The sequence below is a fragment of the Crocodylus siamensis genome, chromosome 15 (assembly GCF_052110815.1).
Source record: "Crocodylus siamensis isolate JL-2025a chromosome 15, ASM5211081v1, whole genome shotgun sequence".
In the NCBI taxonomy this organism is placed as follows: Eukaryota; Metazoa; Chordata; order Crocodylia; family Crocodylidae; genus Crocodylus; species Crocodylus siamensis.
This window is the reverse complement of record NC_143409.1, coordinates 53,412,564-53,439,708: the sequence shown is the minus strand read 5'-3', so window position 1 is coordinate 53,439,708 and position 27,145 is coordinate 53,412,564. Positions and strand designations below refer to the sequence as shown.

Below are 27,145 nucleotides of genomic sequence, written 5' to 3'. Positions count from 1 at the left end.
GCCCCTCCCCGCCGGCCTCCATCACCAGAGCCCCCCCGCGGCCGGCTCTGGAGGCAGCAGGGCACAGGCGCCCCCCCCGACCCTGGGGGGTGCACATCCCTGGCCCCCGGTTCAAATGCACCCGATAAATAAATCAGTCACTCCTGGGGCCGCTGCACCCCCCCAGAGGGCAGCCCCAGGGCATGCTGGGAAAGGCAGGTCCTGAGACAGAGTCCAGGGTCATGTGTCAGCCAATCGGAGCAGAGTCCCGGAAGTACTGGGGATGCTAGGAGGAAAAGAGATTAGGCAGATGAGGGCAGGGGGAAGGAAAGGCTGGATCCCCCCTACTATATCTTGGGTACCTGGGTCCCCTCCCTCCCATGAGCCTGGAGGAGGGGGTGGCAGGAGCCGGGACAGCTGGGTCCCCTCAAGGTGAAACAGGAGTGGGGGATGACTTGAGACCCCAGGCCGGTGGCTGGCCTCCCATCCTTTGCAGGCCCCAGTGCCTGGGTTCTCCCCCCACCATGGGAATAGATTAGGGACATGAACTGGGAGCCTGGGTCCCCGTGCCCTGGTCTGGGTCCCATCCCCAACACGGGACTGGATTAGGGCAGGTGACATAGGAGCTCGGACACCGGGGTCCCTCACCAGCGGACAAGCTGGGCCCCGATGAGGTCGTGGATGTGGTAGGGCAGCCCCAGGCGGACAGCACGGGGTGTGCGCCGGCTCTGCAACTCCACCAGCAGTACCTCCCGGTACTGGGCCTTCTGGATCAGCGCCAGCACGGCCTTGCGCCCTACAGGAGGAAGGGAGCAGGTCAGGGGAGCCCAGCCCTCTGAGGGGAAGGAAGGGGGCCAGGGGGGCACTCACCTCGCAGGAAGGCCTTCATGAAGCGTCCAGCACCCGGCACGGCCAGCCACCAGCTCCCAGCATCCCGCACCGTCAGCACCCCAGCGCCCACCAGCTGCCTGCAAAGGCACGGAGGAGCTGTGGCTGGCTCTGGGTGTAAGGGGGACAGGAGCTGCAGCTGGCTCCAGGGCGGGTGTTGGGCTGGATATAACAGGGACAGGAGCTGCAGCTGGCTCTGGGATAGAACAGGGCTGGGTGTAGCAGGTCACACTCACGTGATGTCAGCGTCCCGGAAACCAAAGTCCTGCATCATCCTCACCATGTCATAGCTGATGTCAGCACAGGGCGTGAGCACTGAGTCCAGGAAGCGCCGAACCAGCGCCTCCGACTCCTTCCCCGCCACCGCCTCCACCACCTGCTGGGATCAGGACCCATTACCCAAGAGCCAGCCACAGCTCCTGCCCTGTTACACCCAGCCCTCCTCCACCCCAGAGCCAGCCACAGCCACAGCCCAGCCCAACCTTGGCCTTGTAGTCCTCGGTGAAGACTACCCCAAAGGCATCAGTGTCAAAGCCGAGCTGGAAGAAGCGGACCAGGCCCTCCTCCTTCATGCTGTTCTGGGGAGAGGGGGAGAGTCAGAGGGGCCCCGATCCTAGTGGGGGCAGGGGCCCGATCCGGGGGCTCACCAGGTGCTGGTCCACAGTGGTGCGGGTGGGCACCAGGCTGTAGAGCTGGTGGCGTAGCACGAGGGGGGGCAGCGCGTCATCAAACAGCCCCCGGGGGAAAAGCGCAGCCAAGGAGCGCAGCGCCGCCTCCACTGCCCCACGGCCCTCTGGGAAACAGGGGCACCATGTCAGACCCTGCTGGGGAGACCCAGGTGTCCAGGTGCTTGCAGCCTCCCCCACTTCTGTCCCAGGGAACCCAGGTGTCCAGGTCCCAGTCCTCTCCTGGTCTCACCCAGCTGGATCTATTCACTGTTCAGAGGACCCAGGCATCCACCCCCCAAAGAACCCAGGTGTCCTTCCCCTCCACCCCCACCAAGGAGCCCAGACTTCCTGTCCTCCCCACGCTCCCCCCAGGAACCCAGGCATCCTGCCCCGCCACCCTCCAGGGATCCAGGCATCCTGCCTCCCCGAGGGGACCCAGGCACCTTCACTAATGCCAACTGTCACAAAACCATCACAAGACTCGGGATTTCAAAGTCAAAATAACTCAACTTGCCATCTCCTGATCCAACCCTCAGATCTCAGGATTTTCCCCAGCTGGTAAGTAGAGGGAATGGGCAGGGGCAGGGGCAGGGGAAAGGGCAGGGGCTGGGGCAGACTGAGGCTCCCGCAGTGAGGGAGGCAGTGGGGCAGGAGCAGGGGTGGGGGTGAATGGGGCCCCGGGGCCAAGGCAGGTCATCCAGAAGCACTGGTGGGGTGGTCCCTTGCAGCAGCATGCACCCCTAGGGGAGGCATGGGTAGCCCATGCACCCTGCAGGACAGAGGTGGGCTGCCCACTGCAAGTACATGCCCCCATGCTTCCCCTGAGGGTGTGCAACGCTGTGGGGCAGGGGGGAACATCCCCCCCCCAACTCTGGGCAACCAGTCCTGGCCCTAGGTCCCGTCCCTAACATGGCTCCACCCCATTCACCCCTGCCCTGCCCCAGTGCCTCCCTTGCCACAGAGATCTCACTTGCACCCCCCTCCTTCCCTCCACTTCCCAGCTCGGGGCCATCTGTGCATCTGTCAGTGTCTCCGTCTGTCTGCCCCTCACTCCCAACCCCCAGTCCTGCCCCACAGTACTTGCATCCTGCCAGGGTGTGCGGGGGCCCCCTCCCCAGGTCCAAGCCCCACACACACGCACAGCCCCCCAAGCCCTCACAATCCCCCCCTCCCCGACACACTTCAAAAATAGCATCTCGTGAGCTAGGTGCCAGTCCCGACTTTTTATGAGCTCGTCTCGTGGTTTTTTGGAGGGCGGGGCTGGCAGTACTGCGTCCCTGGCACCCCCGGCATCGTGCCCTGCCCCCCCACCAGGGAGCCCAGGCTTCCTGGCCCTGCCCCGGGGATGCAGGCGCACCGGGCGCGGGCTCGGGCTCCTGCCGCCGCCGCCGCTTGCGGGCCCCGAAGGCGTCGGCGAGGAGGCGGCGGCGCCGCTCCATGGTCCCCCGGTCCCCGGGAGATGACGTCACACCTCCCCCTCTCCGAGCCCAGGACCCCCAGCCAGGCTGGGTCGCTGGCGGACGACGTCAGCTCACGCGGAAGAAGCTTCAGGCGCCCCCGCTTCTCCGGAAATAAGTGATGACGTCCGGAGCCAACCCCCGAACTCTGCTCAGAAATGACGTGAGCGTCTTGGGGACGGCTGTAAATGAGCAGGCAAGGAGTTGTCACGTGGGCCCGCTGCCGGGTCAAAGGTCGGGGATGTGCGGCACAAAGTTGCCTTCCACCATCTTGTTTTTGGGCAGAGTCGGAACTCACCACCTGGGGCAGCCATTTTGGATGAGGGCAAATGCCTGCTTTCCTGTGCAGCAGCGGTCCCTGGGGCCTTTGAGGTTAGCCCCACGCCAAGGAGCGGGTGGCGGGGATTCCCCGTCGCTCTATGATGACGCCACGGCGAGATCGCGCCACCGCGGCGGCCTGAGGGGAACGGGGGAGACGCCGGCGGCAGTGAAGGGTCAGAGGTCACGAGGTGGCGGGAGACTGACCCTGGGCGTGCACAGGGCAAAATTCACGGCCCCCCGGGGGGCCTTCCAGTGCAGGCCTAAAGGTTGCCTAGGGGCGCCAGGGCGGGACCTCATGCGTGGGGGGGCGTGGCCTAGGGTGAGGCTCTTGGTGCGCAATGGGCAGGGGAAAGGGGCGGGGCCTTCGGGCATAGGGGCCCTCGGGGGTGTGGCCTAGGCTGTCCATCCCAGAATGCTGTGCGGCCGGGAAGTGGGATCGAGACAGGGGTACGTTTGGTAGGGGATGTAGGGATTTCCTTCCTGGGGTCGAGGGTTAAGTGGGAAGAGCCTCAGGAGGTCACTAGGGCAGGGTAGGTCCTGGGGGCCCCCTCGGGCCAAGGGAGTCTTGGGGGGTCAATGGTAGGGGACAGTAGTGGTCCCTTCACCCTTTCCCCCCATGTCCCTAGGTCTCCATGACAACTGCCGCCCACCCCCGGAAGCGCCCCCGAGAGGATGACACTGAGGCCCCACCCCCACAGCGCGCCCCAAGCGCGCCCCCCCGCACCCTGCCCGTGTCCCCAGGGTGCTACGCCGGGCCCTTCCCCTTCTATGGGCGCCCGGCTGAGGTCGGACACTTCTCCCTGGATGAGCAGCGCTGCTACCACGGGGATGCTCGGCAGCTGCGCTACTTCGCCCCGCCCCCCAACAACTGCCCCAACCCCCCCTTCGACCTGCTGGACGGCTATGAGGACCGCTACGTGCGCCGCAACGAGGATGTCCGCGAGGGCCTCGACCACCTGCTGCGCTGGGTCCTGCACAACCGGTGCCGCCTGCCTGGCCACCACGCCGGCCAAGGGTCAGCTGGGTCCTGCGTGTAGATGGAGTCCACCGCAGCCTGGAGGGTGCATGCGGGCTGGATGAATGGGGACCAGGGCCCTAGGGGGTGCCGGGGAGTGGGGGGTGGCCCTAGGGGGCACTGGAGTGTAGATGTGGGGGGAAAATGAATGGGATCCTCCAAGGCCCTAGGGGGTGCCTGGTGGGTAGGCAGGTGCTGGATAAATGGGTTCCTCCATACCCCGTGGGGGTGATTAGGGTCTTCTACAGCCCTGGGGTTGCTGTGGGTCTGGGAAGGATTTTTCTAAGCTGCTGTTCACTCTGGGACCTACTGATGGCTCTGCCCCTCCCAGTCCCCGGCAGACACCACCTGCGTGTTCACCCTGATCCCTACTGATGGGTCTGCCCACCTCCCCTTCTCCAGCAGGCACCAGGTGAGCACACATAGGGGTTAGTGATGTTCCCCCAGGCACTCAGGGGTGCTGTGAAGGCAGGATCTGCAGACCTGGAGCCTATAATGCGATCCACATCTGTTTACTCTGGTTCCTAATGATGGCACCAGTCCTTTTCCACTTCAGTTGGCAACTGCTGAGCATATGTGGGGGTCAGCGGTGCCCCCTCAGATGCTGGGGGATGGCATGAAAGCAGAGCACTCAGCTCCTGAGCCCAGGGCTATTCGCTCTGATCCCTACCGACACTCTTCCCCTTCCAGGCGCCCGGTGGCGGCAGATGTGGTGACATGGCGTGGGCACCTCACCAAAGTGGTGACAACGCCGTATGAGCGGCGTGAGGGCTGGCTTCTGGCTGCCACCCGCTTCTGTGGCACCATCTATGTGAGCGAGGTGGAGACGGTGGCCGCCCGTGCCCAGCGTCTGGCCCGGCCCGAGGACCTGCGGCGCCTCATCTACATGGGCTACAAGTTCGAGCAGTACATGTGTGCTGGTGAGTACCTGGGTGTCTGGGCTCCCCCACCCCCCCACAGGCCCCTCATAGCTGGGAAAGGACCCAGGCACCTGGGCGCCACACTAATGCTCTTTTAACCTACCAGATCCCGTTCTCCTTTTGTGCCTCAGGAAAGTACCCAGGTGTCCAGGCTCCCAGTCCCCCAGCCCCTCTCACCCCCCAAGAACCCAGGCATCTGGGGCTCCAGGCCCCATTTTCCCCCCAGTAAGCCCAGCCACCCAGCCCCAGTGCTGGAGAGAACCGAGGTGTCTGGGCTCCCAGCCTCTTCCTCCCAACCAAGAACTCCAGGAGTCTGGGCCCTCAGCCCCCATGTCCCCCCCAGAGAACCCTCCAAGCGCCAGCGCTGGAGAGACCCCAGGTGTCGGTTCCCAGCCTCCTGCTCCCCCACGAGACAACTCAGATGTCCTGGCTGACCCCCTCCCCCCTGTGCCAGCAGAGCGGGCGGGGGGCGGTGCAGCACCTGGGGGGGTGGTGAACACCAACGCTGCCTACTGCGCGGTACTGCGTGCCCGCCTGGGCCCCTACGCGCTGCTCTTCGCCGCCGAGGTGGACTGCGCTGACCCTGCCCCTGGCCCCGCCCCTGGCCCTGCCCGCTACGTCGAGCTCAAGACCACGGCCACCCCCACCGTCTCCGCCCAGCACCGCGCCTTCCGGTGAGTCCGTGACCTCTGATCCCTGCCAGCACCACGCCCTCCTCTGAGATCTGATCCCTGACCCCATCCAGCAGCACACCATCTGGTGAGCCCTTGACCCTATCCAGGGCCTATCCCAGCCCTGGTAATATCTGACCCCTGACTCCACTCCTGACCTCACTCAATGCCACATCTTCTGATAAGCCTCTGACCCTTCCTTCTTGACATCCCCCCCACCCCATTTTCTGGGTAAGCCTGACCCTAGCTCCAGCCCCTGACTGCACCCAGCATTGTACTTTCTGCATTTTCTGGCTCCCCCCATGACCCCAGACTTTTCCCAGGGGATGCCTTCTAGAGAGACCTGATCCCAGCCCCACCCCCTGCCCAGCACTGAGGTTTCCAGCGAGGTCCGACTCCTGACTGTACCACCACCCCATGCCCTCCCATTCATCCCCGCCTCCTGACCTGCCGCTGCCCCTGCCCCTGGACCCTGTCCAGCGTCCTCTACTCTGCCCCCCCACCCATTACTATGCCTTCCTGTGAGACCCCACTCCCTGGCCCGACCTTAATCACACCCAGCCCCCTACCTTTTGGGGAGACCTAACCCTTGACTCGTCCCTGGTCTCTGCCCTTAGCCCTGCATGTCCTGGTGAGACCCCGCCCCCTGACCCCTCGCTCACCCAGTGCCTTCTAGTGGACCCGGGCTCTGACCCCTGACCCTACCTATGACCCTGGGCAGTGGGCAGGGCCTCACTAGAAGACGTGACCCTAATTACCTTGACCCTGCCCTGTGCCACAGCTGGTGGAGCCCTGCCCTGACCCCCCCCCCCCACCTACCTCTGGGGTACTCCTGGAGGGCTGTGGGGATGGGACACCCAGACACCTGGGTTCCCTTCCCACCTCAGGCAGATACTGGGGGCTGGGGAGAGATATCCTGGATGCCTGTGTTCTTCCTCAGCTCCCGGTGGGGGTGGGGGGAGAGCCTGGACACCTCAGTTTTCTCTAGTTCTGGGGCAGTGGGGGCTGGGAGCCTGGACAACTGGGTTGTACAGCCTCCCCCACTCCCATGACCCACAGGCGCAAGCTGCTGAAGTGGTGGGCGCAGTCGTTCCTGCCTGGGGTGCCACGCGTAGTGACCGGGCTGCGAGAGCCCGACGGCTCTGTGGCTGCGCTGGAGACCTACGAGACTGCTGCCATGTTTCAGCTCGTGCGGGTGAGTCCCTGCCCCCTACCCCCTACCCCCATTGACCCTTGATCCTGACCCCTCCTGTTCCCCCTGCAGGACGACCCTGGAGCCTGGCAGCCGGCCGCCTGCATGAACTTTGCCTTGGCCTTTCTGGACTTCCTTTGCCACGTTGTGACCCAGGATGACCCCCAGTGAGCATACACGGGACCCGGGGTCTGGGAACTGCTTCCCCCCTGAACTCCATTCCTACACCCTCCCTGGGGGTGGGGATCTGATATCAGAGGAACCCATCCCTACCCCCATGCCCTGCTGGGAGAACCCAGGTGTCCAGGGACCCCATCCCCAAACTCTACCCGCATGCTGCAGTAGAAGGAACAAGGCACCTGGGTTCTCAGTCCCTGCTCTCAACACCCCCAACTCTCATCCCTCTCCCAGGGATGGGTCCCCCCAGCCCCACCTTTTTCTCATCCCTCCCCTCGCCTCCCCTCCCCCCCCAGGAACCCAGGTATCCAGGCTCCTCTGATCCACCCTCTCTGCCCCCCTGCCAGGCTGGTGACCCTGTTCGCATGGGAGCCTGGTTGCCACGTGTCCTGGACCCAGCACCGTGACTCTGACTACAACTTCCTGCCCCCCTGGTACATCAAAGCCTTGACCCAGGACCCAAGCCCCCCACAGGCCCCCCGCAACCTGGCAGACCCCCAGTAAAGCCTTGGGGGGTTGACGGAGCCACCCCACGCCTTTGCTGTCTGTTTGTTTCTATAGGTCTGTTTCTAGCTAGGGAACAGTTTACACAGGAAAATACAGTATTTGGGGTGGGACCTCTGCTTCAGAGACGCAGCCCCCCCCGGGCCCTGAATTAGCTCCTGGCCCCATGACCCAGACACAGGGTTGGTAGCACAGCAGGGAGGAAGGTGAGTGGCTGTATTGTAACTACCTACGTACAACACACCAGTTTGCTCGTCTGTCTCACTGGGTCTGTTCCCCCGGGGGTTGGAAAATATGGTAACTTGGATAGGGCAGGACCTCAACCTTGGACATCCTGCCTCTCCACCCCCATGGTCCAGATAGGTCTGGCTCATGCAGCTGGGAACCAAAGTTGGTAACGGTAAGGAGAAAGGTAGGGTGGATGTACTGGAATAACCCACAGGTGATGTACCCACATGTTCATTTTTTCAGTCCTTTGGTCCAGGAAGAAGTTTAGATGGAAAAAATGTAGTAATTTTGTGGAGAATGGGATCCCTGCCTTGGAGGCACCCCTCCCAGATTGGCTGGCAGGTCTATGATGTGAAGGCAGGGAGTGCTAACAGGGTAAGGTGCAGGTGGTTGTGCTTTTAATTATCTGTGTACAACATGCCTCCATGCCCCTTTTCCAAGGCTGCTTTTGTTTGTTTGTCTGTGGATATGCCTCTCACCAGAGAGTTTAGATGGGAAAATATGGCAACTGGAAAGAGCAGGATGTCCATGTCCCACCCCCACCCTCCCCTGGATTGGCTCCCAGCCCTGTGACCTGGATGTATGGATTGGCAGCAAGCCCAGAGATATACAGGCAGATGTGCTGTAATTATTTATTTACAATATGCCCGTGTGCACCTCTGGCCAGGCTTCCAGTGTCTGCCTTTGTCATATGTCTGTATGTGGCCAGGGAGAAGTTTATCCAGGAAAATACAGTAATCAGGAAGAACAGTGAGACTTTGACTCAAAGATGCTGCCCCACCAAGCTGCAGATAGCTACCACTCCCACTGTCTGACTAGTGGGGCTGGGAGCCAGAGTAGGGAGGAAGATGGAGCTGGGTGTACCATAATTACCCATGTACAGTGTACCCCATTCCTCAAGTATCTTAGGCGGCGGGGGGACACAAAGGCTCTGGCCACAAGCAGCAGGGAAGGCATCCCATGGGAGATTGTTTTTAAGCAGGTAGTGGGACTTCCTGTCCTACCCTCAGGCAGCTGGACCAATCACAGTCATTGTCCACCTCCATACACCAGTCAGGCACCAAGCAGCAGCAACTTCAGGATGGGGTTTATTATGGGCTGTAGCTGGCCCCAGATATTCTAGGGGGGTGGCAGGGCAAAGTTCTGACCCCAAGTCCCCCTCCAACATGAGGCCACCAGGAGGAGCTCTCAGCCACCCGGGGGGGAGGAGAGGTGGTGGCGGCTGCTCCCATTGGTCCAGGAGCAGCCCTCAAAGGTCATGTCTAGCTCCTTTGATTCCAGGGGATCAGAGTTCATGAAAGACTCACCCTGGTGACCTCAAAGTTCACAAGGGAGCTGTTGGGGTGAAAGGTCACCAGGATGCGAGGCTTTCCGTGAGGTCAGAGAGCAGCAAAGGTGTCTGACCCCCATGGGGGTCAGAGACAAGCTTAGAGTGGGGCAGAGGTCACTGAACGTAGAGACTGGCAGCAAAGGTCAGAGAGGAGCTGTTAACCCAAGTCCAAGGACGAAAGGTCACCAGGATTTGAGACTATCCTTGAAGCCAGAGATGTTCTGTCGCCAGGGCAGGAGAGCACGGTTGGGTCACAGATCCCAGGTCTGAAAGTTCACAGCAAGTCTAGGGGGCACAGGTCAGAGATCACAGCAAGACTGGATGGGGATCAAGAGCCTGGACATTGTGATAAGATCAGGGTCATAGCTCAGACTGTGGTATGTTTGGGGGGTGAGGGGGCATTGGCTAGAGCTGAGGATTCAGGAAAGGTCCATATAGGACTGGGGACAGGAGTCAATTGCTACACCATGGAGTCAGGTTGAAGGTCATGACAGGGTTAGGGTCACAGAGAAGGTTGAGAAAGCAGGAGAGTCAGGGCATGGGCTAGGGTCATGATGAGGTCAGAGGTTGTGGGGTGGTAGTCATGAAATCAGGAGGGCCAGAGGTTGGAGATCCCAGTGAAATCTGGTTGTGACAGGTAGGAGAGATGGGGTCATGGCAGGGGTGGAAGTCACACTGAGGCCAGAGGTCATGCCAGGGTCAGAAGTTGCACTGACAGATGGTCCTGCCAGAGTTAGGGGTCAGAGATTGGGAGTTACAGTTGAGTTGGGAGCAGAGATCATGGCAATGTCAGACACTTGGATTGGAAGTCATGATGAGGTCAGGGGTCACATGGTCAAAGGTCAGCTCTGAGATGAGAGCAAGGGCAGAGATCTCAGATCAGAGATCAGTGAGGTCAGGCCTTACAGCTCAGGAGTCATGAAGTTGGGAGTCTCAGATGGGCACTCACGGTGAGGTCAAGAGTCAGTCCAGAAGGCAGAGGTCACTGGGTGTAGAGGCTGGCAGCAAAAACTATGTCGCGCTTGATGAGAGCAGCAGCCGCCTCCATCTTGGCACCTAGTGCAGGGTCCCCAATGACACGGGCGGCGCCACGCACGTCCCGGCAGGTCTCAGCCAAGCGCTGGATTCCACGCACCACGGCCCCCTCCTGCACCGCCGACAGGCGCGCCAGCTCCACGAAGGGCTGGGAGGGAGGGAGCAAAGGTCAGAGGGCGGGGCCTGATGGGGGGTTGTGGTGAGGTCAGTGCAAAAGGGGTGCCAGAGGACTGGAGTCCTGACCCTGGGAAGCCCCATCAGGGCAGGTGGGGCCAGGGCCAAGGCTGCCAGAGGTGGGGCAGTGCTGGGAAGGAAGTGGAGCCCCAATCCTTGGGCTGGGGGGCACCCCGATGGAAGGTGGGCTTCCTGGGGGGGAGGGGGGGCTTACCATGCCACGTGCCCACTCGTAGACAACCTCCATGAGGCCAGGCCCGAACTGTGCCACAAAGTCGTCGAGGGGCTCAGGCACCCCGCAGGCCTCCTGCAGCTGCCCCACACGCTCTGCCACTACCCGCAGCCGCTCCAGGCCCTGCCAGATGGGAGTGGGGCACATGTCAGGGGACCCAGGCATCTGGGCCCCCCTGCTCACACCCCAGGGAACCCAGGCATCCCAGCATTTCAGCTCAGGAGAACCCAGGTGTCCTGCGCCCCCCAAACCCAGCAAAAAAGATCCCAGGCAGCCAGGGGCCCCTGCCCTCAGCAGGGAAGAGCCCTGGGCTCAAGCTGACCTGGCGCAGGTTGGGGGTGAGCTGGAGCTCGGTGGTGGCAGGCTGGGGGCAGGCGATGCAGCTGAGCAGAGCGGCCGCCTCCTCAGGCCGCAGCGGGGTCAGCGCGTTGTCCAGCACCAGCTCGGTCAGCACAAGCTCCTGGCTGCTCATGGCGCAGGCCACACGACCTGCCAGCCCTACCGCCCCCCCTGGCTCCACGTAGCCCAGCGTCCGTAGCACCTGCCGGGAGGACCCAGGCGTCCGGGAGGTGACTCAGGCAGCCGGGAGCCCGAGCCCCTACTTTGACACTCCACCCGCCACTCGCCTCCCAAAGAACCCAGATGTCCAGGAGCCCTGACCCCTGCTGTCTCAGCCCCTGGCCCCCACTCCCTTTCTGGAGAATTCAGGTGCTCCAGAGCTTGATCCCTACTTGTCTTATCCTGCAGCCCCACTCCCCTCCCAGAAAACTGAGGCAACCCACAGCCTTGCTCCCACCCCCCCAGGCCCCGGCCTGGAGAACCCGTGTCCAGGCTCCTAGCCCTGAACCCCCACTGCCCTCTTGCCAGTACTCAGGGGTTGAGCGGCTCTTGCCTGGGGGGCCTGGCAGACTAGGGGTATCTGAGGGGCAGTGGGGGACTTGAGGCACTGGGGGTGCTGGGGGCTGTGAGAAGGGAGCTAGAGAGAGTATTGGGCTCCTCAAAGCATTGGTGGTATTGGGGACCCCCATGGTACTGCGGGGCTCACCTCCAGGCGCTGGTGGTACTGAGGCAGCAGCAGCAGGGACTGGTCAGACAGTAGGAACTGCAGCTGCTCCAGCTCCGCCTCAGCCGCCCGCCGCTGTGCCAGCACTGCATACTGGGGGGCAAAGGGGTTTGGGGGGTCAGCCTGGAGCCTGGCAAGAGAGGGGAGCAAGAACCCCACTGGCCCTTATAGGAGACCCAGGACTCCCCCTGTCCCCCGCAAGGATCTCCCACCGCCCCTGCAGGAGACCAAGGAGACTCCCAACACCCCACAGGAGAGGAAGGACCCACTGATAACCTAGGAGACCCTCTTCTAACCACCATGAGACCCCCCCCCCAGCCCCCCTCTAAAGACCAAGGGCCCAACCCCACCCCAGACCTCCCCCACACCTAGGACCCCAAGGGACCCCCCCGGGAGACCTAGGACCCCCCCACAACCCCTCCAAGAGACAGGGACCCCCACAACCCCCTAGCCCAGGAGACCCCTTCCCTTAGCTGGCCCCCCCCGGTACCTGGTGGGGGAAGCGGGGGCTGTGTGGGCAGTGGAAGCCAGGCAGCGCAGCCTCGAGGCACCGGGCGCGGGTGGCCGCCTCCACCACAGCCGGCTCCTTCAGCTGCAGGGAATTGACGGGGTCCAATGGGGGCAACCCCCCACTGGCCGCCCCCTCCGCCAGCCGCAGCAGCTCCTGTGCTGCTGTCACTGCTGCAGCTGCCGGGGGGTCTTTCCTGGAGGTGGGGGGGAGGGGGCAGGGGGGTCACAGCCTGCCTGGGGGTTCCCTTAGGACGAGGCAGGAACCCAGGTGTCCAGGCTATGGAAGCCCCACTCTCTCCCAGGCTCTGCCCCCAGGCCAGAAGTGTGCCCCCCACGCCACCAAATCCCAATACAAGCCCCACCCCCAGGTTCCACCCCCTGCCAGAAGCTCCTCCCCTGTCTAGAAGCTCCACCCCACCGCCCCAGGCCCTAAAGGTCCTGTGCTTCCATACTGTGAGACCCCCCCACCCATCCTCGGACCCAAAAAACAGGCCCCACCCCCATGCTAGCAGCCCCACCCCACCCAGGCTCCACCCCCACCTGTAGCGGGGGGTCTGGCGCCGTCGGCTGTCCTCGAGGATGCGCTCCGCGCTGACCCGCAGTGTCTTGGCCGTCACGGCCGCTATGTCACCTGCACCCAGCTGCTGCACCACGTGTCCCGCCCGGCCTGAGGGGGTGAGGCAGGGGGTAGGATGGTCAGCCTGTGGCTCTAGGACCCAGATGTCCAGGCTCCTACTTTGCCATCCCTCCCAGCTCTGATTCACCAGCCCCTACTCCCTGCCCAGAGAACCCAGGTGTCCAGACTTCTGCCCCCATCTCTGCTCTTGCCCTTCAACTCGCTTCCCAGAGAACCCAGGTGTCTGCAACCCCTGCTCTGACCCCCCCCCACACTGCCCTTCCAGAATTGGGATACAACCCAGTGTACAGGCAGTCAGCCTCCCCTGCTCCCAGCCCCCACCCCCTCTGAAAACAGGTATCTGGGCTCCTGGTACCACTCCCCCACTCAATTCTCCAGCCCTCACCCGCCTCCCAGAGAACCCACGGAGACCTCACTTTCTGGGAGAAAGAGCTTGGTGAGTAGCAGATCCTCAGGCAGGGGGGCTTCGGCCTCAGCCACAGGGCTGGGAGAGCTGGTGCCCCCTGCCGGGGTCCCATCCTCCGGGGACACATCGCACAGCACCAGAGCGGTGACGCTGCGGGTGCCTGCATCTGTCAAGACCTGGGGGGTGGGAGTAGGAAGTGTGATGTGGCTGGCTCTGGGGTGGAGTGGGGCCCCCACCAGACACACTTAAACAGACCCAGGGAGCTCCAGCAGGTGTTGGCAACTTGAGAAGTGGGATGTGGAAGATGATTTGGGGAGGGGGGTGAGGGGGGGGCGTGTTCTTATGGGTTAGGGGCTGTGAGGGCCTATGGAGATGGGTCTTGGGATTGTCCAGAGAGTACTGATGAAAGGTCTTCCACGGCAGGGGAAGGATAAGCACCTCACTGTGCCTACCTGCAGGACCAGGCCCAGGGCACTGCGGTGCACACTGTTGCAGACGACAACCACACGCCCGGGGCTCAGCGCTTTCAGCCCGGCTGCTGACTCCAGCACCTTCCTCTGCAGGGGTGGGGGGCAGCATCAGCACCTAGCCCCTTCCACACTGGACCTGCCCCTAACCCCCCAAAACTTCCTCTGCTTTGGTCCCTGCACCCTGCAGGGCTTGGCTTCTGCCTTCTGGTGTGTGCCAGGGGCCCTGAACCAACTGCAGCCCCCCTGCACCCTCCTCAACACCATAGGAATTATCCCCACCTCCCCTAGAGCATCTCCAGGCCTGCCCTGACCTCCTAAATCTCCTGAAGCCTCTAAAGCCTCCCCAAGGGCTTGTCTCTTCCACCTTGAAGGCCCCCCAAGGGATCTGTCCCTGCACTCCCAGAGCCCCCCAAGCACTCCAGGCCTGTCCCTGCCCCCACAAACCCTCTGACCTGCTTCTGCCTCACCGTACCCTCCAAGCCCCCCCCCTGCCAATCCCCCAGCACCTGCAGCAGCTGCCGGGCCTGGCGCAGCTCCTGCACAGAGTCATAGTACTGGGGCAGGTCGGCCAGGTCGCCCGTCGCCTCCACTGGCTCCATGGCCTCCAGCGCCTGCCGCAGCTCCGTCACCCGCTGCTCATGGGCCTGGGGGGGAGGGGGGAGGGGTCAGTACTGGCTTGAACCTCAAGGACTCATCCTCTAGCCATCTAGGGTCCCCCCCAGGACCTCCTGGCCTCTCCCAGACCCTTCTAATTCACCCCCAGACCCACACCAAGACCCCCTAGGCCTCTTGCCACCCAGAAGCATTCCAGACCCCCTTCAAAATCCCCTAAACTCCTTCCAGCTCCCTTAGGCCCCCTCCAAGACCTCCTGCCCCACAATCCCCTGCAGGACTCTCCCACCTCCAGCTGACGGACAGTACCTGGGCATGGCGGCGGGTGTGAAACTCGGAGAAGCTGCGGCGCATGACATCCTCAACCCGCAGCCCCCGGGCCCGCAACAGGTTTAGGATCATGCCATAGGTCAGGCGGAAGCGCGACTCCAGTGCCAGTGCCCGGCCCTGGTGGGGGGTGGGGAAGGGGAAGAACCAAGTCAGGAGGCAAGGCATCTCTAGATCTAGTGGCAGGGTGGAGGGGGCATGGGAGAGTAGGGCAGCCTCAGACTTGGTTGAAGGGTTGGCCAGGCTCAAAGGTGGGGAAAAGGACACTTCTAGAGCATGGAGGGTAGGGCTAGGATTCAGAGAGACCTCAACACATTGGGGAACTGGGCCAAAAAAATAAATTTCATGAGGTTCAACAAGGACAAATGCAAAGTCCCTTAGGAGGGAACAGTCCCGTGCACCAATACAGGCTGGGGGCTGACTGGCTGGGCAGCAACTCTGCAGAAAAGGACCTGGGGGTGACTGTGGACAATAAGGTGAATATGAACCAACAGTGTACCCTTGTTGCCAAGAAGGCTAACGGCATCCTGGGCTGCATCCGTAGGAGCATTGCCAGTAGGTCAAGGGAAATGCTTCTTCCCCTCTATTCAGCATTTGGGAGGCCACATCTGGAGTCCTGTGTTCAGTGTTAGGCCCCCCACTACAGAAAGGATGTAGACCAATCGGAGAGAGTCCAGAGGAGGGCAACAAAAATGGTTCAGGGACTGGGGAACATGATTTCTGAAGACAGACTGAGAAAATTGGGCTTATTTAGTTTGAAGAAGAGACTGAGGTGGGGGTTTAATAGCAGCCTTCAACTCCCTGCAGAGTAGTCCAAAAAAGGGTGGAGCTGGACTATTCTCCTTGGAGGCAGATGGCAGAACAAGGAGCAATGGGCTCCAGTTGCAGCAAGGGGAGTTGAGATTGGATATTAGAAAAATTCATTTCACTAGGAGGATAGCGAAGCACTGGAACAAGTTACCTAGAGTAGTGCTGGACTCTCCAACCTTGGAGGTTTCAAGACCAGGATAGACAAAACCTTGGCTGGGATGATCTAGCTGGGGCTTATCCTGCTTTGAGCAGGGGCCTGCACTAGATGTGATCTCCTGAGGCCCCTTCCCTCATTGTCTGTGATTAGGTGCATCCAGCCCTGGAAGGAAGCACAGGGCTGGACAAGGCAAACCTAGACTCAGTTGGGGGGCGGGGGAAGGCAGTCCTGCAGGAGGTCACAGGGAGCCCCTAAACTTGGTGGGAATGGGGAGGCAGCTGGCCCTGGAAGAGCCATTGAAGTGGGGGAAGCTGATTCTGGGGAGAAGCAATGCACCCCAGGACCTGACCCAGCTCTGTGGGTGGGGGAGGGGCAATGGAGGACCTCGAGACCCTAGGACCTGATGGGGGCACATAGAAGAGTGCGGAAAGAGTAGAACATCCTAGTATCTAGCAGGCTATGGGGGTGGGGCAGCTGACTCCAGGTTGGGAACAGGTGTAGGACCCAGGGAGCAGGGGGGGGATAGGGTACCCCTGATCCTGCTGGGAGGGGATGGAAGCCTAAGCCCAGGGTATATAGAGATGGGGGAATGCAGCCAGTTCTGGGGAGGTGACTCAGCCTCACAGAACAAGACCCTGAAGCCTCCCCCTGCTCCCACCTCCATATCCAAACCCAGCCCCCTCCCACCCTTAACCAAGCCTCTGGCTGACTCAGGGTGGGAGGGGTGGGGACAGTACAGGGCACGGCAAGGTAGAAAAGCTGAGCCCCTCTCCAGCTGGAGCTCTCACCAGCATCATCTTGTGGAGGTCAGCCATCTCAGGCACCTGGCCCTTGCACAGGATGATGACCATGCCTGTGGTGTCCAGCCCCCGGCGCCCAGCCCGCCCAGCCATCTGGATGTACTCGCCTGCAAGGCATTGCGGGAGAAAGGGGGAGCATGTGAGGTGTGAGAGCAGCTCCTGGTGCCACCTGACCCCAGGGAACTGCTCTGGCCCTGCCTGTGATGGGGGGGGTAGAACCCAGCTGTCCGGGCTCCCAACCCCGTCAGGCTGCACCCACCTGACACAGAGTGAGAAGCAAACTCAGATGTCCAGGCCCAGCCACCCCTGCACCACTGACCTGTCTCAGTGCTAGAAGAGAACCCAGGTGTCTGGGCTCTCAGATCTGCACCTACTGCAACACTGCCAATGCCCAAAACCCTTCAACACCCCAGGGGCAAACCCAGGCATTCGGGCTCCCATCTCCCCCCAGAAATCTACCCTCCTAGGCCCCGCTGCCCTGGCATAGAGCTAAGAGAGAACCCAGGTGTCCAGTGCTCACCGGGCAGCAGGTCACGGAAGCAGGACCCATCGTGCTTGCGGATGGAGTCGAATACAACCGTGCGGGCTGGCATGTTCACACCCATGGCGAAGGTCTCGGTAGCAAACAGCACCTGGGAGGGGGTGGAGAAAGGGTTAACCCCACCCTTTCTAGCCCCACTCCATCTGAGCCCCGCCCCCCCCCAAGGCCCATCCCCTCACCTTGACCAGGCCCCGGCTGAAAAGCATCTCCACAACCTCCTTGAGAATGGGTAGGATGCCGCTGTGGTGCACCCCGATGCCTCGCTTCAGCAGCTCTACCATGTGCAGCACCTGGGTGGGGGAGGACCATAAGTGCAGGGCTCCCACGGGACCATAAGTAATGTTGCACCGGGGAGGGAGGGGACCATAAATAAGGTTGCACTGGGAGAACCATAAGCACAGTTCCAGGGCCCAGCAAGCCATGAGATTGCTCCAGCCAAAGGACCCCCCACGACTTCCTGTCTCATCCAACGAGACTTCCTGTTGCACACCTTTTGACTTGGAATTGATCCCCTAAGCTCTACACTCATGCCAACCCCTATGGGGCCCAGTATCTCCCCTACGTCTCTGAATGGCCTTTGACCCAGAAGTGCTCACTTAAGCAGAGAAAACCAGTTTGGTCTGGGAGGGGTGACCCCTTCGTGGGTGGCCTCACTTCCTGTTCCATCCTGTGAGCATCCCTACAACTCCCATGCCCTCCACCCCATGGTGGGTACCCCACACTTCCTGGATCATCCCATGCGGGTCCTAAAACACTTCCCCGTGCCTGCACACCGCTTAATAAGTGGTCCTCACTTCCTGTCACATCCTGGCAGAGCTCCCATGGCTGCCTCCCCCATTCACTGACCCCCTCCACTCATGTCCTGAACCACTGGGGGTGGCAGGGTATGGACCTGTGGGAGCTGGCGGTCAGTGCCCTTGAGGCGGGCGATGCATTTGTGGAAGAAGACGTGGATTTCACTCTTCTCGGCACTCGTGGTGAGGTCAGCTGTGGTCAGCATGGAGGCGTGCTCATCGCACCGGTTCCGCGAGAATGTGAAGGCCACCACGGGTAGCTGGTCCCGGCGCCGCAGCAGGCCCAGCAGCGACAGCCACACGTTCTTGTCCTGGGTAGGGGACGACGACAGTATGAACGTCAAAACTGAGGGGAACCCAGATGGCGGCAGACCCAAAATGGCACCAACAGGCAAGACTTGATGGGACCAAGATGGCTGCCAAGGGGAGCTACAGACCCAATATGGCCACCAAAACAGGTAGGGGGTTGGCAGGACCAAGGCGGCTGCCAAGGAGGAGCTGACTGACCCAACATGGCCACCAAGATGACCTCCGAGGGGGAGGAATGACAGACCTGATGATGACCGAAATGGTGGCGAAGGGGGGGGAAAGAGGGAAGCCCAGAAGGGATGGGATGACAGGATCGTGATGGTGGCCAAAGGAGGGTGGTTGGCAGGATCAGGATGGTCACCAAGGAGGGGATGACAGACGCAAGATGGAGACCAACAGGGTCAGGAGGCGAGAGGACCAAGATGGTCACTGAAAGGTGGCAGATCACACAACAAAGACAGAAGCCAAAGTGGGGGAGGGGGATCATGGGACCAAGGTGGCGGCCAGCAAGTCATGCCACCTACCTGATGGAATTATGACAACTCCAGCCCCTATGCGGGTCACTGTGACAACCCATAATTAGGGCTAGGAAAGATCACACCCTCATAGGTCATCTCCAAAACAGCCCCTTGGACCCTTTTCTGGTTGCCATAACAACCCCCCAGGACCATAATACCACCCCCTGCAGGTTACCACAACTGCTCCCCTCCTCCAGGGTCACATGACAACCTCCCCAGATAAATGTCCCTAATTACCCCTGTCTACCCCCAGTGGCCCCCCTACCCGCCTCCCTGCCACTGACCTGGCCGGGCCCGGTGGTCTGGTGCGTGGGCTGCCGGGCGCCAAAGGTCTGGGCATGCTTGCTGGTGCGCTCCTTCTTGGCCTCCAACGCCGCATAGTACCTGAGAGAGCAGGGGTTAGTGGGCGCCCATCTCTGGGGTGGGTACTGGGCTGGATGTAGGAACTGAGGCTGGCTCTTGTAGGGGGTGGAGGGCAGGGCTGGATATAATGGGGACAGGAGCTGCAGTTGGCTCCAAGTAGGTCAAGCCTGGGAAGTTCAGGCCCAGTATAACAGGGAGAGGAGCTGCGGCTGGCGCTGGGGGCATTGGGCTGGGTACAGAGGGGACAAGAACTGCGACTGGCTATGGGGCAGAGCAGGGTTGGGTGTAATGGGGACAGGAGCTGCGGCAGGCTCCGGGGTGGGGCAGAGGTGGGTATAACAGGGACAGGAGCTGCGGTTGGTGCTGGGGGTGCAGGTGGAGGGATACAGCTTCCTCCGGAGATGAGGGACACACACCCCTGGGTAAGGAAGGTGCCGCGGGCATCCAGCAACAGGAAGAGCTGGTCCTGGGTCCGGGGGCTGTTGCCTGTATAGAGAAAGTGCTCCAGGGGCACAGGGCGGCGCCGTGTGCTGATCACAAAGATCTGCTTCTGCTTGATCCGCCTGCAGGGAGGGATGAGGGGAGGGTGGCAGTCAGCACCCACAGGATCCCCAGACCAGCTGCAGCACCCTGGTACAAAGGCCCCCACGCCGGGCTCTGGGGCGGGAGGCCATGGGGGGCTGAAAAGGTATCAGCCCCCCCACGCCCAGGGTTACAACCCCCTACTGTGGCCTAGACCCCCCCCACCAGGTTGACACCCCCAGACAGGTGCCTCCTTCACCTCACAAGGCATGACACCCCCCCAATTTCTTACCCTCCCCTTCCCTTCCAGGAGCTCCATGCACTCCTCCCTGCCCCCACAATGACCCATGAACCCCCTCAGCCTCCCTGAACTGCCCAGGCCCCTCTGTGCCCCCAACCTTCCCCCAGACGTACCCGACCCAGTCGGCAAACTCGAGGGTGTTGGGGACAGTGGCGCTGAGCAGGATGATGTTGACGTGGTCAGGCAGCATGATGAGGACCTCCTCCCAAACCACCCCACGCTGAGGGGGGCACAAAGAGGTAAGGCACTGGCCCCAGAGACCGCTCTCCCCTCCCCCCACCCCGGAAACAGAAGTTGGCATAACACCCCCCAGAAATCCCCAAGCCATGCTGGGGGGCAGAAATAGGTGAGACACTGCCCCCTCCACCCCTGAGGCCCCTGCTGGGGGGCAGGAGGAAGAGGGGTAGAAATACATGGGCTAACACCCCCTCTCACCTCAGCATCGTTAATGTAATGAACCTCATCAAAGATCACCCACTCCAGATCCCGGATGGCGTCTGACCCGTTGTACAGCATTGATCTGGGATGGGAAGACAGACCAACAGGGTCACCCCTGCCTGTCTGTGCCCCTCACTCCCAACCCACAGCCCCCCCCCCGCCCGCAGCCCTGCCTGTGCCCCTCACTCTCGACCTGCATCCCCCCATCCCCTCACCGCAGGATCTCAGTGGTCATGATGAGGCAGGAGGCCTCCGGGTGCAGCTGGACGTCTCCTGTGAGCAGCCCCACATCTCTGAAAGTTGTCTTGAAATCCCGGAACTTCTGATTGGACAGAGCCTTGATGGGTGATGTATAGATGGTCCTGTAGGAGGAGGGGGGGCATGGGAAGGGTCTCAGTTCACAGGGGTGGGGTCAAGCAAAGGGGGTGGGATGGCCCCAGGATCATGATGGGGGGGGTGCTGGCCAAGGGAGTGAGCCAGTGGGGCATGGCAGGGGGTGGGGCTTAGCACAGGGGAGTAAGGCTCCTCCCAGGGTTGGGCAGGGCTTGCTGAGTCATGCGTTTTTGGACACACTCATCCTCGAAGGGGGAGGGACTTGGCCCAAAGAACAGGTCTCATGAAATAACTGTCACCCAAGACCGGAGTGACATCATCCTGTGCCCAGGAGGGGGGTCTTGGTCCAGGGATGGGTTGGGCTTACCAAAACATGCAACCCTGGGCCAGGGTGATATCACACTCAAGCAGGCAGGAGGCAGGGAGGGGGCTCACCCCCATTCCTGAGCCAGGATAACATGGTGCTAGGGCCAGGGGGTGGGACTCAGCTGAGGGGGTGGGACTTCGCCCACAAGTAGGTGGGCCATAACAGGTCACGTGGTGCTGAGCCAGGGCAGGGCTTGTCCCAGGGGGTGGGGCTCACCGTGTCATGTGGCGCTGGGCCAAGGCGATGGCATACTCAGCCACGACCGTCTTGCCAGCTGAGGTGTGGGCGGCCACGAAGACGGAGTGGTGCTGCTCCAGGTGCAGGATGGCCTGCTTCTGGAAGGCATCCGGCTCGAACGCCCACTGCTCCGTGCGGGACAGGGGAAACCAAGTCACAGCGGGGCTGAGGAGGCGCTCTGCCACCCCCCAAGCCCCATCTGCCATGGGGGTGGAGCCAGCGTGAGCCAGGCAATAGCTCTGCCCATAGCACAGCACCCCCTAGTGCCCCCCCCCCAGGGAACCCACTGCTCCCCTGCCGTCATGCCCCACACCCCAACCCAGGTGTCCAACCTCCCAACCCCACCTTCCTCCAACACCCTGAGCTGGAAAAGAACCCAAGTATCCAGGATCTCCTCCCCTTCCCCAAAGCTGGAGAACCCAGGTGTCTGGGCTCCCAGCCCCCCTTGCTGTGAATCCCCAAACCCCTCATCCCCTCCCAGTGTCCCACAACCAGAAAGAACCCAGGCCCCCAGCAGCCCCCCACGCTGGGGAGAGCCCAAACGTCTGGAGCAGGGATGGGGGTATGGACAGTACCCGGAAGGCAGGGTCAGGGACACGCTTGTAGAAGTCATCCACGGGCGCAGAGACATCTACAGCCACAGCCCACTGCTGCTCCCGAGGGGGTTGCGCAGGGGCTGGGGGGGCAGTGCTGGACTTTGGGGTCACCTCCTGTGGGGGTGAGGGGGGTCAGGGCCTGGGGGAGACCCCCCAGTTCCACCCTGACCCCTTTAACGCTGTCCCCTGAACCCTCACCTGGACCTTCCCCTCCACCCCACTTGCTTCCCCAGCGTCCCACAATCCTATTCTGGGTTCCCCCCCAGCCACCCTACCAAGCATCCCAGAATCCTCTCGGCCCCACCTGAACTCCCAGCATCCCACAATGCTCCTCTTCGCTCCTCCCCCACCCCACCCCATAATTACTTGCTTCTGCTTCTCTAGCATCCCACAGTCCTCCTCTGAGGTCCCTCAGCATCCCACAATCCTCCTGTGTCCACCCAAACATCAACAGTCCTTCTGTGGTCCCCTGGCTGCCCCAGGAACCCAGTCTTTCTTAAGTCATCTGACTCTCCCAGCATCCCACAATCTTCCTCTGTGCACTGCCCCCCCCCAGGATTTCCACTCAGTGCGGGGGAAGTGGAAGTTCGTGGAGCTGCCCCCCATCCCACATCTATCTGCTCCCCCAGTATCCCACAATCCTCTTCTGAGATTCCCTGGCTCCCCCAGCCCCCCTAAATCCCATCCCTCCAGCTCCCCCCCACACCATGACCCCCCCTGCCCCCACTCACCTTCATCACCAGCTCCTCCAGGCTGTCAGTGCGGGCTAGGCGAGGGCTGGGGCTAGGAGCATCCTTGGCCCCCTTGGGCTGCTCCTCCGTCCCCCCAGCCTCGTCACCCAAGCCCCCCAGGTCCCAGGTGTCCAGCGCCTCCAGGAGGCCAGGCAGGGCCAGCAGCCCCGGGGTGGGGCCAGCAGCTGGGGGAAGAGCAGGTGAGGTGGGCACAGGGGAGACCTAGATGGCCCTAGAGAGGAAGCAGCCTGGGCACAAAAGATTGTGGCATGCTGGGAGGCCTGCAGAGGAGCATTGTGGGATACTGGATGAACTGGGAGACCTCAGGGGAGGATTATGGGACGCTGGGGAAGCCAGAAGGGGTCCAGAGGATTCTGGGATGCTTGGGAGGGGCACAGAGAAGTAGTGTGGTAGCTAGGGGAGCAAGTGGGGGGGGGGGCAGAGGACTGTGGGAAACTGGGGGGTGCAGGGGGGAACTCATAGAAAAATGGTAGGACACCAGGTTGCGAGGGAGACAGGAAGATTCTGGGTGCAGGATGGAAATTCAGGGAACCCAGAGCAGGATGATGGGATACTGGGGAAGCTCCAGAAGTGGCTTGTGGGATGCTAGTGGGGCTGGAGAGTCTTAAAGGATTCTGGCATGCTGGAGGAGGGATCAGAGGAGGATTCTGAGATACTGGGGGAATGGGAGGCTCCCAGAGGAAGCTTGTGGGATGCTGGTGGGACTGGGGAGCCCAGAAAAGGATTGTGGGATGCTGGAAAGTAGGAGGTCCCAAAGGAGATTTGTGGGATACTAAAGGAGGGGGGCAGAGGATTGTGGGATGCTGGGAGATCCAGAGGAGGTCTGTCCCACTCAGATCCCTCCCAAAATACCACCCCTATTCCCAACCCTCATGCTCTCCTCTCAACCTCTCTTTATACCCCCAGGACCCTCCCAGAAGGGTCAGACCCCCATAGAGGGGCTCATACACCTCCCAGAGCCCCCTAGAAATACCACAGCCCACCCACATCCCCAGAACCCTCACCTGCGGGCTGGAAGTCCACACCGCGCTGCCAGCTGGGGGGCACTGTCAGTAGGTCTGTGGGGGAGGGAGTCAGGGGATGGAATAGGAGTTAGTTGAGGTCACAGCCAGCCTGGGGGGGAAGGGGGGCAGGAATGGGGGCCCAGATGGTTCCTTACCACGCTCAAAGTCCACATCTTCCTCCTGGTCCCCGCGGGCGCTGATCTGGTCCAGGCCAGGCTCATCCAATCCACCTGCGGGTTGGGGGGTTGGGGTGGGAAGGAGTTAGCAGTGGGGTGGTGGTAGACGGGGGGAGGGGAAGGGGCAAGTGTGTGTGCGTAGGGGTACGTACCTGGCCAGAAGGGGAAGTTGGTGGAGCTGCCCCGGAGAGCCTCGGCAGGGGGGCCGGGTGCACGCCGCAGGGACAGGGAGTTCTTGGCTGACAGCCCAGGGGCATCCAGCAAGGCCTGGGGCCGGGGGAGGGTGTCAGGAAGGAACCCATGTGTCCAAGACTACAACCAGCAGCTCCTTGCTGGGGGGGGGGGGGGGGGCGGTGACCTAAGTATCCAGGACTGTCCCCCTCCCCCTGACTCCAGCTTGGGCAGATGGCACCTAAGTCTCCAGGGTGTTCTCCCCTCCCCACCCTTTCTGCGGTGGAAAGGACCCAGGTATATGCGACAGGGCACCCTGGTCCTCATCCAGCAGCCTCTCCAGGAAGCAAAGGACCCAGGCATCCAGGATGACTCCCCACAACTCTGTAAATCATCCAGGGGAGCTGGGACCCAGGCACTCAGGCCTTCTCCCTCCAACCCCAGAGAGTGTACCCAGGCATCCAGGTCTAAGCCTGTTCTTGCCCTCTACCCACAAAGTACCTGGCTGGGATCCAAGCACACCCCCCTGCACCCTAAAACAGTGGACACAGGCATCCTGGCCCACTCCCACCCTCAATCCCTGGCCCAGTTGCAGGCGTCTGGGCCCCACCTACTCTCAGCCATTGGACCCAGGCATCCAGGCACCTCCCAGACTCAAGCCTGCCATCCGGGTCTGCCCCCACCCTCGCCCTCTACCCATAAAGAAGCTGGCTGGGACCCAGGTGCCTACGCTGCCTCCTTGCTCTGACCCTCAGACAGCAGACCCAGGTGACCGGGCCCCCCTCCATCCTTTCCTTCTCCCCCCAGAGAGCCTGGTTGGGACCCAGGTGTCCAAGCCCCCCACCCCCTCTTCCCCCACCCCTAGGCAGTAAACCCAGGCATTCAGGTTTGCCCCAACCCTCACCCACTACCACCAGAGAGCCTGGCTGGGACCGAATCGTCCAGGCCCCCCCTACCATCAAACAATAAACCCAGATGTCTGGGCCTGTCCTAGGCAATTTGCCTCTCCCTCTACCCCCACACAGTGGACCCAGGTGTCCAGGTTCCCCCTCCCCAGAGAACCCCGGCATCCAGCGCTCACCTCGGCAAAGCCCAGCACGCGGCCTGTGGCTGGGTCCCGCTGCGCCCGCAGCTCCGAGTGGGCAGGGGTGGGCTCTAGCCCAAACAGTGCCCGGGGCTCCAGCTCCCGCGCCCAGAACCTGGGGGTGGGGAGGGGGGGATGGGTCAGAGCCCCCGCATCACTGGCAGCCCCACAACATCATGGGATTGGCTGGCAAGGACCCGGCGGTATCATGGGATTGTCCAGAGGAACCCAGGTGTCTGGGATACCCAAACCCACCCAATCCCATCCAGTCTCCCTGGGGTTGAAAGGACCTGGGTGTATGGGACCTTGCCCCCACTCTACTCGCACCCTTCCCGGGCCCTGCGGCAACACGAGATTGGTCAGTGTTGGCCCCAAGGCAGTACAGGATTGGAGGGGCCTACTGGCAGTCCACTGCATTCTGGGATACATTGGCAGCATTTCTACCCCATAATCCTTTGACTGCAAAGCATTCTGGGTACACAAGTGTGCCAGGGCAGAAATCCCTGGGAAGTGCTGGTGTGCATCCCAATGCACTGCGAGCAGCCAATAACAGAACAGGGGCCCCAAGGGATTGTGGGGAAGCATTTGCAGCCCACTGAAACATGAGAAAAGCCTGTGGGCTCCCCAAGTATTACAAGCAGCCGATGGCATTATAGAAGTGGTCAGCAACCCCAAAGCATTCTGGGAAGGCAGTTCTAACCCGGGGCATTGTGGGAAAAGCCTGACGGGCCCCCAAAAGCATTTGGGTAACTAAGAGCAGCAGGGGAGAGCTCAGTCCCTCTGGAGGATTCTGAGTAGCCAAGAGCTCCATGGGATGGGTCAACAACGCCAGAGGACTCTGGGTAGCCAAGGACCCCACAACAACCCCAAAATGACTGGGTAGTCAAGGGTCCCAATGGGATTGGGGATTTATCCCTGAGGCTTCCGAGTAGCCAAGGGCAGTGCAAAATTGGCCAACAATCCCAAAGGATTCGGGGTAACCAAATGTCCCTCCACAACTCCAGAGGCTTCTGGGTAGACCCAGAGGATCGTGGGAGAATCCAACAGACCAGAGGCATAGGGAGTGGCTGCCCCAGGGCATGTTGGGATAGCACCTCCCAGCTCACCTGTGGGCACGCTCAAAGTGGTGCAGGGGCAGCCAATCAGGGGAGGCCAGGAAGCGCTGCTCCAGCTCCGTGGCCAAGTCAGGGGTGTGAGGGGGCAGCCCCCAGGGCAGCTGCGGGCACAGGGAAGGGATCAGGGTACAGCAAAGGGGGGAGGGGGGGCAGCAGGGGCAGGGGAGAGAGGTCTCACCGTGGAGACGGGGTCCAAGCCAGGGTCATGCCCCTCCAGCAGCTCAAAGCGCCCCCCACAGCCCATCTCCAGCAGTGACAGGGGCAGATCCAGGGGCCCCCGCGGGGGCAGGGCTGGGGCAGGGAGAGAAACAGGTTACAGCAGGGCACTGGTGTCCCCCCTCAGCCTGCTCTGCCCCCAGAGACCTCAAGCCCTGCCCCCAGCCCAGCAGCTGCCTGAGACCCCCAACCCTGTCCTAGCCCCTCCCCCATCCCTCTACTCCATTCAAGCCCCTCCCCCAACTGCCCCCTGCCCCTTCCCTCACCACATCCTTGCCCCTCCAACCCTACTAGCCCCTCCCCTGCCCCACACCACCCAAGACCCTCCCCCTCTCCCCCCTGCCCGCACAGGCCCTCACTCCATCCCATCTCCCCCTCCCCTCGCCCATTCTAGCCCCTCCCTCCCCCCACCCAGCCCCCCATCTCTCCTCCTCCCTCCCCCAGCTTCAGCCCTTCCCCCATCCAGGCCACCTCCCTCGCCCAAGGTCCTCTCATTCCGCACCCCCACCCCGTCCTATGCCCCGCTCTGTAGCCCCCTCCCTCCGCACCCATCCGCTCCAGCTCCATGTCTGCGGCCCGGGCTCCTGACAGCTGGGCCCCGCCCCGGAAGCGCTCCCGCCGTCGGCTCATCCCCTTCCACTGAGGGGCGGAAGTAACACTGGAAAGAAGGGCCCGTGTGAGGGGCGGACGTAACGTATATAGATTTCCTCCATCAATGGTCGGCT

General features: G+C 62.0%; 3 protein-coding genes across 15 annotated transcripts; 1 reads left to right on the top strand and 2 right to left on the bottom strand.

The window, feature by feature from the left end:
* Window positions 1–11: 11 nt before the first annotated feature.
* On the bottom strand, window positions 12–3,429 carry WHR1 (winged helix repair factor 1). 7 transcript variants are annotated; one of them, XM_090028209.1, is made up of 8 exons: window positions 3,291–3,429; window positions 2,717–3,174; window positions 1,515–1,688; window positions 1,350–1,445; window positions 1,104–1,246; window positions 850–947; window positions 628–775; window positions 12–265 (listed from the first exon to the last, which is right to left on the bottom strand). In XM_090028209.1, exons 2-8 carry the CDS (start codon window positions 2,972–2,974, stop codon window positions 220–222), a joined length of 963 nt encoding a protein of 320 aa, XP_089884335.1. In that variant the 5' UTR covers window positions 2,975–3,174; window positions 3,291–3,429; the 3' UTR covers window positions 12–219. The 7 variants fall into 7 exon arrangements, with proteins under 7 accessions (XP_089884335.1, XP_089884338.1, XP_089884336.1 ...); XM_090028212.1 differs by having other exon boundaries at window positions 1,350–1,440; window positions 1,515–1,660; XM_090028211.1 differs by having other exon boundaries at window positions 18–265; window positions 1,104–1,243.
* DXO (decapping exoribonuclease) lies at window positions 3,254–8,682 on the top strand. Of its 6 annotated transcripts, none has more exons than XM_090028192.1 (7): window positions 3,254–3,364; window positions 3,940–4,328; window positions 5,019–5,248; window positions 5,706–5,922; window positions 6,979–7,114; window positions 7,184–7,278; window positions 7,636–8,682. In XM_090028192.1, exons 2-7 carry the CDS (start codon window positions 3,946–3,948, stop codon window positions 7,790–7,792), a joined length of 1,218 nt encoding a protein of 405 aa, XP_089884318.1. In that variant the 5' UTR covers window positions 3,254–3,364; window positions 3,940–3,945; the 3' UTR covers window positions 7,793–8,682. The 6 variants fall into 6 exon arrangements, with proteins under 6 accessions (XP_089884318.1, XP_089884315.1, XP_089884321.1 ...); XM_090028189.1 differs by having other exon boundaries at window positions 3,350–3,486; XM_090028193.1 differs by lacking the exon at window positions 3,254–3,364 and adding an exon at window positions 3,562–3,579.
* Window positions 8,675–27,119, bottom strand: SKIC2 (SKI2 subunit of superkiller complex). Of its 2 annotated transcripts, XM_090028152.1 has the most exons (30): window positions 26,969–27,119; window positions 26,383–26,495; window positions 26,196–26,305; window positions 25,087–25,204; window positions 23,987–24,101; window positions 23,814–23,888; window positions 23,659–23,712; window positions 22,634–22,818; window positions 21,882–22,016; window positions 21,286–21,431; window positions 20,585–20,731; window positions 20,367–20,451; window positions 20,045–20,151; window positions 19,525–19,671; window positions 19,030–19,129; window positions 18,017–18,229; window positions 17,304–17,414; window positions 17,104–17,215; window positions 16,572–16,690; window positions 14,799–14,936; window positions 14,384–14,521; window positions 13,860–13,964; window positions 13,418–13,583; window positions 12,905–13,031; window positions 12,345–12,558; window positions 11,837–11,947; window positions 11,114–11,332; window positions 10,774–10,914; window positions 10,300–10,533; window positions 8,675–9,635 (listed from the first exon to the last, which is right to left on the bottom strand). In XM_090028152.1, the coding sequence occupies exons 1-29, from the start codon at window positions 27,048–27,050 to the stop codon at window positions 10,333–10,335; spliced, it is 3,834 nt and encodes a 1,277-aa protein (XP_089884278.1). In that variant the 5' UTR covers window positions 27,051–27,119; the 3' UTR covers window positions 8,675–9,635; window positions 10,300–10,332. The 2 variants fall into 2 exon arrangements, with proteins under 2 accessions (XP_089884278.1, XP_089884277.1); XM_090028151.1 differs by having other exon boundaries at window positions 8,675–10,533; window positions 26,969–27,118.
* Window positions 27,120–27,145: the final 26 nt, after the last annotated feature.